Below are 10,183 nucleotides of genomic sequence, written 5' to 3'. Positions count from 1 at the left end.
AGGGAAAGGGGGGGGTTGCTTCAGACGCAGGCAGTGGATGCAGTCTGGGGGAAAGGGGGAACAAATCTGTTCCTCTCTGGAATAAATAGAGTTTTGCTTTCCAGTGTGGTAAATAGCATTTTAAGATTACTTAAGATATTAAGTATTATTAAGATTACTTAAAATACTTACTAAAGTAGGAACTGTAACTCTAAAAATCAGCTCTGAAAAACGTGTTCTATTGCATGTGCAGTTATGGATGAAATTTCATTAGGTTAACTTGAGATTAACTGGTAGGAATTAACTGCTGTATGTCCCAGGAAGCACGTGAGAAAACTCTCTGCTGCACAAATCTTTTATGAACATGTGGCAAATATTTACTCCATCTTCTGAAATAATTTTACGGAGCTCATAGCAGAAATCTGGTCTATTAACTTTTGTTCCTCTCCTTCTCCTTTTTTTTCCTTCACAGAAGGAGGTAGAGGAGAGCTCCAGGTTGTATCTGTGGTCTCTTGTACTTAGCATCTTTCTGAAACTCCTGTGTGTGTGCATGCCTTGTCTTCATACAGCCAGTTGCTCTCAGTGAGGCGCTGAGATTAAGTTCAGCATGTTAGTTATCAGAGGAATTGTTAACACTGCATATGAGTTAAGAGTCTGTTCAGTGCGTATTACCTTGTACAAAGAGGAAAACATGAATGCTTGGAGTCATCTCCTCCCTTCAGTGCCCTGTGTAATGTGCAGAGGAACCACAACAGCAGAGTAGAAATCACTTATCTTGTCTTTTCCAGTCTTCTCTTTACAAATCTTGTTTAAACCAAGTATTTCCTCATTTTTTTTCTCAGTTGTTTTATTTCATTCCATCTGTATCTCGTTTGTACACTTACAGCAATTAAAGTAAAAGGTACCACTATGGGCTGTAAAACTGAGTTTAAGCAAGACTGTGGATGCTGGGAGGTGTCTGCTGCTACACTTGCTCAAAACAAAGCTAGCTGCTCTTTGCTGCGCTTTGCTTTGAGCGGGACTATGTGCCCCGTGGGAAGGGTAGGACTTTTCCCTTAATACCTACAGCTGTTGCCTCTCTGCTCATAGAGCGGTAGCCTCTCTGCTTATTGCCCTGTTTCCAATAGGTAATTCCTCCTAAGAGGATCCACATAATTTTTTTTGTTTTCTGCTGTGTTTGCATCTTCGTTTGTGTTTGTGGGAGTACCTCATATAGAGAAATTTCTGGCTCTTGGTTTCTCCGCTGTTTTATTTTCTTGAAGCTACGCTTTGAGGATTCAGTACCTGCTTCTGCCATGCCCTTAGTTGTATGAATCAGGCTAAACCAGCTTCCTGGAGTAGGACGAGCGTTGCACGGCTTTTGAACCTTCATGCAGATCTCACCCGTTGAGTTTGATGAATTGCATTTCTAAGCTTTATTGGCTCATGTATCAGCAGTTGTGTTTATTTCTTATCGGTAAGTGTCCGTCCACTAATGCTTTTTCAGGAGTGCAGAGATTATCTGGTGTGAAATACTGGTGTTAAATTCTGTCCTCTTCTGGCTTCTGTGTAAAACCACTGCAGCTTCCTTTAAGCTGTTCATCTGGCAGCTGGAATGCTGGTACTGGAAGATGCATCAGGTGGAAGGAGCTTTCTGTGGGGCTCTTCAGTCTTTATTTAGTAATCACTTGACTTGTTGCAGCTTTGGATTCCATGTAAAACATAGCATACTTGAGCATACTGAGCCACCAGACTGACTAGTTTAATTGGGACGATTTAGTTCAGTCTGATTCTCCTGATACCCCTGAAGAAGTGGTCTAATTAGGCATGACCAGAAGTTTAATTTAGACAGTGAAACAGTTGTTCCTTGTTGTTCCTGACACAGATTAATCTGTAGCTAAATTGAGGTCTTTGAGGCTTAAAAATGAAGCATGGTATTTGAAAACCAGTTATGATGATTTTCAAAACAAATAAAAAGTAATTGTTTTTTTTTTCTTATCTGTTTAAATAATGCGGCTTTCTGTGTTTTACCTCTATTTTTTATCTAAGGGGACAATGTGCTAGATGTGGTACTTAAATGTGATGGGAAGTTACATTATTAGAAAGCCTTTTGTGTGGAGAGATGGATTTGGATGGCGAGGGATAACAGATCTGGGGATATTCTTCCTTTTCCTTGTGCTGCTCCAAACTTGGTTTTTTTTTTTTTTTATGCCTCTCTGTCCGTTTTTTGGACTTTCTCTTCTACAAAAGTACGTAGTTATTTGTTCTGCCCATTAAAACATCTTCTTGGGTATAAGATACGTTGGGAATATTACAAATTGCAGCTTGGTTAAGTAACTTCTTAAATCACTTGTAGGCCTAGCTGCTGCTTTTCTTGAGTAACCAAAACTCCTGTTAGTTTTCTTTCTAGGCTTCACCAGACATTGCCTTCCCTGTGACTGAATATTGTGCCATAAGTAATCACATCTGTTAACTTGTTTAATCCAGGGTTTTAAGTTTATGTCACTCTGTCACTGGCATTGTTTTACTAACTGGTTCTGGGTTGTTCAGAAACTTTAATTACTTGGAGAAGACCTTTCAGCAACTGGTTATAGCGCGCTTGACTGTGAGTGATTATACTGCATTACTGGGGGTGACAAGCACTTTCCCAGCTGTAGGTGTTTGTCGGACAGTAGGTGTAAAACTGTCATCCATAAGCATCAGAAATAATAATTTAAAAAATCGAATAGAGATCTGATGAGCTGTCTTGTTTACACGTTTGCTTCTCCATCTTTTCAGTGCTGCTTTATATGCTTACTGGAGATTTAAATAATAAATTTCAGATTCAGACAGGTCTGGCTGCTTTCAAGGAGAGATCAAGTGATAGAGCTGTGCAGAGAAGTGAAGCCTAAGCTAGGAAAACACTTTCTGTGACATGCAGACCCAGACATGTGGCTGTTTGGGTGTTAAACATGTCTTCTTTGCCCTCCCACTCATTTTGGGAAGGACAGTGCTAAGAATGCTCACAGTTGTTCCAGTGTTCTTCTCATCTGCCTGTCATTTCCTCTCTAAGTGAGCTAGGCTGTTGTCATGGGCTGAACTCCAGCTCATCCATGACTGGTGATGAGACCCAGAGCAGCCGCTGGAGCCCTCCTGTGTCCTGGTGTGAGTGCTGCCCTCAGAAGGGTGGGAAACTCCCCAGCTGCGGAAAATCCATCTGACAAGCATTGCCAATTGCCCTCTTTAAATGAAGAGGAATGTATGAAGTGTTCCTGCCCACAACAATGGTGTAAACTATAGATTACTTTAACTGGTACTCCCTGAAGTGTCTGGACCCTGTTAATCCTCACGCCAAGACTGGCTCTTCAACTGCATATGTCAGTGCAACAAGGGAGTGCAGAGGACTTCTTGGTGACTGCCAGCCCTCTGCCACTGTGTGATGTTGTGCCTCGTACATAAACTGCCCAGTTGCCTTCTTTAAAACTGGTTGGGTTTGGTGCCTGCTTCTCCTTTTGAAAGGCTTCTACAGAACTGTCACGGTTAGACACCTTTGGATTTTCACCCTCCATTTATATTTAGCTGCAGTAGTTCTTCCATGCATTTTGTTCTCCTGTCTATTGAATAAACACAGGAAAAGGTTCTTTTTGATAGAGTAAGCCAGCTGTCCTGTTCTCCTCCTGTAGTGTTGTGTTTACATCCACATGCTGCTTTTGCCATTTTCTTTTGTGAATTCTTTTTACCTTGACACAGAATAAAAAGATTGTATATGCCTTTCTGAAGGAGTCTTGCCAGCACAGTACAGAGGTATTTATGCTTTTATTTCTATGGAGACATTCCACTGGACCTGCTCTGTGGATGTTTTTCTCTTCTTACATAGCTGTATCCTAGTGGCTCATGGCCAGTGTGACGACTAGAACTCACATCCGTTGTTACGTGCTTTTTGCCACTGAGCAACACCTTATATGCCGTCAAATTCACAGCAGGGTGTAGGGCTCTCATCTTGCCGTTTGTACCATGTTTAATCCTCGGTTGTTGCAATCTTCTCTGCCACCTGTACTTTCTTTTGGGCTTCGGAATTCTGCATCAATAATTCTCCTGTGTTTGTTAACTGCAGATTTTATCCTGCTCACTCCCACTGGTTTCCTTGCTGTGTTGTCCATGGCTGTCTCAGTTACTTGTTTACCCACCTTAAAGCTCCCTACTGCTCTGCTTATTAACGTCACACGACATAGCATCAAAAGTTTTTGCTGAAATGAAAATTCAGTTGATAATACATTCTTTGGTCTAAAGAAAAATGGTTGCTTTGTCAAACAAAGAATATATTTTCAGAACTGTATTACTTTTTTTTGTGCTTTCCAATTGCCTCCATGTTAATTCTTTCCTCCATGTTTGCTCTGAAGACTTTCAAGCTGTTGAAGCCAATAATGAGCTTACGCTGCTTTAGCTCCCTTTTCTCTCCTTTCCCCACACGCCTTAACTGTGGGTACTGCACTGGCTCTTCTGCAGTCTCAAGGCATCAGCCCTCATTTGATGGATGTTTAGTGCTGGTTCTCTCAACACTTTCTCGGGGAGAATGCTGCCTGGAGCGAATGACCTCTTTGCTTTCAACAGGATAACTCCTGTTCCATACAGCTATCGCGTGACTTGCCCCCCACTCACTGAAAGCTCTTTTGTTTTGTGCTGTTATATGCAGGCAGTTTTTAGTATCAGCCCTAGAGAAGCTCTTTCTTTTCTCTTATTTTCTTTTTATTTGTACATCTTAAAGGCTTGGCAAAAGTAATTAAATGAGCGAAAGTACAGGCTATCTGGACTCTCAGCAATTTTTACTTGACATGGCTCAAAATCTGAAACCTAGTGGAGGTTTGTTTCCTGATGACTCTTTCTGCCCTTCCCTGCATCCACACTACCAGCCATTCCCTGTTGACTCTTGGTTGCCCACAGGACATGGTTGTTGCTCAGTTAGGTAACAGCTTTCCCTGGATCTTTTTCCCCTGACAGAGTTCTTGATGCCCTGGCGGTCCCCAGGCTGCAGTATTGCCTGTGCTATTGGTGGTCTGTTAATGTCTCAATATTGGTTGCTTATGTAGTGAGTTCTCAGACAGTTTCTCAGATTGAAAACCTTAATACATTAATTCCTTTCGCAAGAAGATGTGCCCATGTTTGTCATTCTCTGTTACTCGGTACAGCTGATGACCAGTGTCAAGCTCAATCCAATACAAAGTGTTGCTGCATTTTAGGATGGCTTTCTAGCTACAGCTCTTGCAAGTGTTCAGAGGCAATGGTGGAGACATCCTGCCTTGTGTGCTCTGAAGGATCTGGTTGCATTTGCTTCATGAAGTCTTTTTTGACCAGCAATTGGTTCAGATACCTCCAGAGGAAATGCAGATTTCAGGCTGACGGCTTTTGGAAGCACGATCTGTCCTGCAGCAGTTTGGAGCCTGGTGTGCTGCTCTGGCTGGAATGAAAACGTGGACCGGTGCTGGACCGTGGTTCTGGGCTTCTGCCTGCTCTGCAGGTCTCTGTGATCACATGGAAGAGCTGTAGTGTCCATTCAGTTGTGGATAATGTCATGTTTCCCACACCTGTTTAAAATTAAATGCTAGCAATTACGTTGTCTTCAGATCTGCCCTGGAGTTGTAGGATTAACAAAAAAGAAGTTTGGACTTTTGCTGCTGTACAAGTTGAGACCTCAAAAGAAACTGATTTTCCCTGGTTGTTTCTGCTCTTCTTGGGAGACCTTGTCCATCACCTGTGAACAACCTAACGTTGCACAGCTCAGTGAAAGCACAAGGGACAGCCAGTCCCACGGCTGGAAATACTTTGTTTTCTGCTGTGTGCAAGTGAAACCTCTTCATACTTGGAAGACATGATTATCGGAGATTGGAGTGTTAGCTCTTAGTGTGTCTTGCTTAGTCCTGTTTGAAACTGGCTTTTCTTTCAGGGAGCGCAGGAGAATGTACTATGAACTGTAAGCTGAAACAAAGAGGTTTCCAGTTATAGGCAAACCATTTTCCAATAGTCCAAAACCTTTTGTTTCCTCCAGGCACACTGCCAAGTGTTTAAGCACTCCTCAGCTCTGATCAGTCCACTGAAGATTTTCAAAGAAACAAAACATTACTCTGTAAATACACTCCTAATAGGAACATAAGAACATGGTTTGAATTCTTGGGTAGGAATCCTCGTATTTGCGGTCTGTGGTGTTTTCCATTGTACCCTGAGATCCCAGTCACCAGCAGTCAGTCTTGCAGTTAAAGGCCCTTGTTCGACACCTGTTGGAAATGAAATACTCTCATATGAATGGGTGAAGCTGCAGTGGGACCCCTATGCTTAGAGGACTAAAGAGCTTTTACACTGGAACGTGAACAAAGCTCAGAAGTGTGTACAAAGTTTCACGTTGCTCAGTCATTTTTGCATTTCATACGGGTGCTTTTAGTCTACAACACCTTCGTTATGACCATGTTCACGAAAGCGGTGACCTGTAGTAACAGGAGCTCTCCAATAACTCATGTTTTGACCCCAAAAATCTGGGTCTTTGAGACTGCCTTTTGAAAGAGGAGGTGCACTGAACAGGCTCTTCAGGTTCCAGTCCTGTGTGTTCAATGAAATTGCATAGCCTGTCTGTGTCTGTATGACTTGTCCTGACATGTTGGTGATTGAAGGTGCTTGGATTAGTTTCTTTATGCATTTGCCTGCATGCAGTGTGGTCTGTTATCCTTTCCTCAGAATATAATCCAAATGCTTCTTCTGGTGTTTTCAGAAACTAATTTCGTATTGTTCTTTTACCTTTTCCCACTTAAGGGTCAAGATGAGGCTGATCCATCAAAACCACCCTGGCTCAAAGGCGGGTAAGTAGTATTTTGAGACCTTGTTTCCCTGTGTCTTTAATTACAGAGTACTTTGAGGTCTGCAGTTCAACCTATGTAGAAGCTGCACTTCTGCTGTTTTTAATGGCTGTTGTCAGGAATGATCAAGTGGCCATGCCTCACTTTGGGTCAGCCTGCTGTTCTATTTCCTCTTAAACAACTGGAGGTGGGCTGTGAGCTCTTCAAGAGATCCATGGTTAAGAACGAGATCCCTGGTTATAGAATTACTGGATCATTTAGGTTGGAAAAGATTTTTAAGCTCATCAAGTCCAACCATTAACCTGGCACAGTTAAGTTACCCCTAAACCATGTCCCTCAGCACCACATCTACATGTCTTTTAAAAACCTCCAGGGATGGGAACTCCATCACTGCCCAGGGCAGCCCGTTCCAGGGCTTGACAACCCTTTAGGGGAAGAAATTTTTTTCTAATGTGCAACTGAAACCTCCCCTGGTGCAACTTGAGGCCATTTCCTCTTGTCCTATTGCTTATTACTGGAGAGCTGCACCATGATGGTGGCAAGTGCATACAGAAGTAGTGTTAAATAACCCTTGCTGAGCACCACAGAGTGGTCTGGATGAGATCCCTTTTCTTGAATCAGTTACTTCACTAGGGGAGGGAAGGACTAGCTCGGAAAGGCTGCTGTGTCTTTTACTCTTTGAAGAAAAATAGTAGTTTTAGAGAAGTCTTATGTCTTTGCAGTGATTTTTGTCGTTGTAGTAGTGAAAACTGCAATAACTCTAGAAATCATTGCAGTTTGTCATTTTTAAAACAGTGATCATCATGTCTCTTGTGCAGAGGTGAGAATGAGAGTCTGTGTGTTCTCTGTGCAACACACTACTCGCAGCAAATGAAGCAGACGTTCTGATTGTGTGTAATTTCAGCATGACACTCTGCTTAATAGGTGCCAGCATGGTAGCTTCCCTAGAATCCTCTGTGGAAAAAAGACAATGACATATTTTACAAGCTGCTGGGTTATATGCCTTGTACACAGTTAAGGCGATCCGGTTTGGTGGTGGTGCGCTCGTTAGGAGCTGATGCAGCAGCAGATTTGCCCTGAAATCTTAGCGAGGAGTTGGCTTGCTACACGCAAAAGTTAATTCTCGTACCACTGAAGGAAGCTTCCCTAATAAAACATGAAGTTAAATTGGAGGCTTCATTACATGTCTTTCTCCTTTTGGAGTCATCGTTCTGTGATGTTGGTATTCCTGCAGAGCATCCTCCACACCTGTGGATGCCTAGAGCTGCCTAGCAACCCTGTGCTTTCCTAAGGAGCCCGGGACTTTGCTGAGCTGGCTGCTGGAGAACTGGCAATTAGCCGGAGCAGAAGACAGTGATATATTCCAACTATAAAAAGCACCTTCTCCTGTTTTAACAAGGGGGCAATGTACTGAGTTTATTGGTTCACGTACAAAAAATTAATTCCTAGCCTGAAAGATGAATACGGTTAGAGTTCTGAAATGTGCTTTGTCAATTCGGGGCAGTGTTTGCTCTAGTGGAAGGTTAAATATATCCTGCAATGCTGAGCAAATCAAACTGCACTAAAAGCAGTGACAGGAAATTGTAGGGTGTCCTCATCATGAGTATGAGCCTCCAGGTTTTTTTTTTTTTGTTTTTTGTTGCTGTGATTTTTTTTTGTTTTTTTTTTTTTTTCCCTCTTCCTATGTGAGCTATAACAAAACAGACTGGCTGAGGTAGTTTTGAAAAAGGTTTGGCTTATTCACTGTGTCCCCACATACAAGGGATTTCCAGAACTGTGGAAAGTGAACCTCTAATTCCACTGTTAGCCACATTGTAGATTACTAGCCACAAAGTATATTAGAGCACTTCTGTTTGGAGTGGTTCTTTCATAGGAGTATTAGAGCAGTGGTGTCCTTTGAAGGAAGTAATCATCTTCTGTCCCTGCAAAGCATCTTGCTTGCTTAAGTTTTCAAGATTCGAGGCAGGCATCTCTGTGGTCATGGCTTGACTTCGCGGACGGAGATTTGGGAAGGGCTTTACCCACGCTTACTGCAAGCACGCTGATGGCTGAAAATGCCAATGCGGGATAGGCAAGTCCAGTTGCAAAGAGCACACCGGAAGGTCTCCTTGTGTGGTACAGTCAAGGCACGGTGCTTTCTGCGTTGTCTTTTCTCCTCAAGACTGATTCTACGCATGCTCTCAAAGACGGCAGCAGCATTATGTATGGTGTGTCTCCAAATGTCCCGATTGGAGGCCAGGGTGGACCACTGATGGTGGTCAATATGGCCTAGGCTGAGGTGTTGTTTCAGGGAGTCCTTATATCTCCTCTTTGGAGCTCTTCTCTTGCAGGTAAAACTTGTATTAAAAGATGAATACTTGTTTCAGGCTATTTGAACTTAGAGCATAATGCAACAGTAGCTGCCTGTCTGTAATCACTGGCTTCGGTGGGATGGCTTCCAAAAAAAGTGCAATTGGTATTATGGATCAGTCTCTGGGTGTAATTTTTATTTATAAATGGGTGTATATTTTATTTATAAGTGCAAATCATCTTCTCATACAGAAATGCTATTCACTCCTCAGTACAGCACTCCATAATACTGCTATAAATATTACATGTATTGCAGAGGATAGTTAACTATTACATGTAAAGCTGCGGTGTGCATATTTGAGGCACTGTCAGTACTTCTGTCTGCACAAACGCTGTAATTTTGTTGAGTGAAGTGGAGATTGTGCTTGGATAAAGACACTGAGGGAGCTGAAAGCACAACAAGCCAAATATATAATTTGGAAAATGAAGAATTGTTGTTGAAAATATTTTTTAGAAATATTAGCAAGCTAAAAGCAGGCCATCTGAATGTGTAACTATCTTGGTACTGGGATGCCTTTCTTCAGTCGTGAAAAGCACCTTTCAAGTATCCTTGTTCTCTGGCATACAACTGGTTCTATCATAAACCTCAGTCTAGTGTAAATATTTTGCAGCAAATGAGGTTATTACTAGATGGGTTTCTCAAGCACAACGACTTGTTTAGACTCATCTTGAATGGATAAAATGTGCAATTTAAATGATTTTCTTTTCTGGGAGATGTCAGAGTATGCCAGTTTCCTTTCAGCTGAATTAGAGAAAAAAATAATCATTGGTAATCGTGTAGAAAAGAAGTGCAAATTCCCAACTGTGCCATTGACTTTGAGCAGGAGCATTGACTCCGGGTTTTTACTTGTGACATTTTATTACATCCTTTCAGCTTACAGACTCTCCCTTTCTGTTTTGCTTATGCTTTCATGATTCAAGTGATTTGTCATGAATCTTTGACCCAGAACTTACTCATAAGCTGCATTGTGATACAAATAACGCTGGAATCCTCGGCATCATTCAGGTATCTCCTGTGGCAGCTATTTTACCCCAAAACAGTATCGCTAGTATCG

The 10,183-nt window shown here is 42.1% G+C and overlaps 1 protein-coding gene across 1 annotated transcript in view; it reads left to right on the top strand.

Annotated features, from left to right (window-relative positions):
* LOC104489656 (protein unc-13 homolog B-like) overlaps positions 1–10,183 on the top strand; it is a gene marked incomplete at its 3' end in the record, with an annotated part of 132,679 nt that overhangs the window by 91,795 nt on the left and 30,701 nt on the right. The window contains exon 12 of the mRNA XM_010131841.1: positions 6,736–6,782. Within this exon, the coding sequence (XP_010130143.1) occupies positions 6,736–6,782 (47 nt within the window). The remainder of the gene's footprint in view (positions 1–6,735; positions 6,783–10,183) is intronic.

Source organism: Buceros rhinoceros, unplaced genomic scaffold (assembly GCF_000710305.1).
Source record: "Buceros rhinoceros silvestris isolate BGI_N320 unplaced genomic scaffold, ASM71030v1 scaffold1342, whole genome shotgun sequence".
NCBI lineage: Eukaryota > Metazoa > Chordata > Aves > Bucerotiformes > Bucerotidae > Buceros > Buceros rhinoceros.
This window is presented reverse-complemented; position numbering and strand designations above follow the sequence as displayed.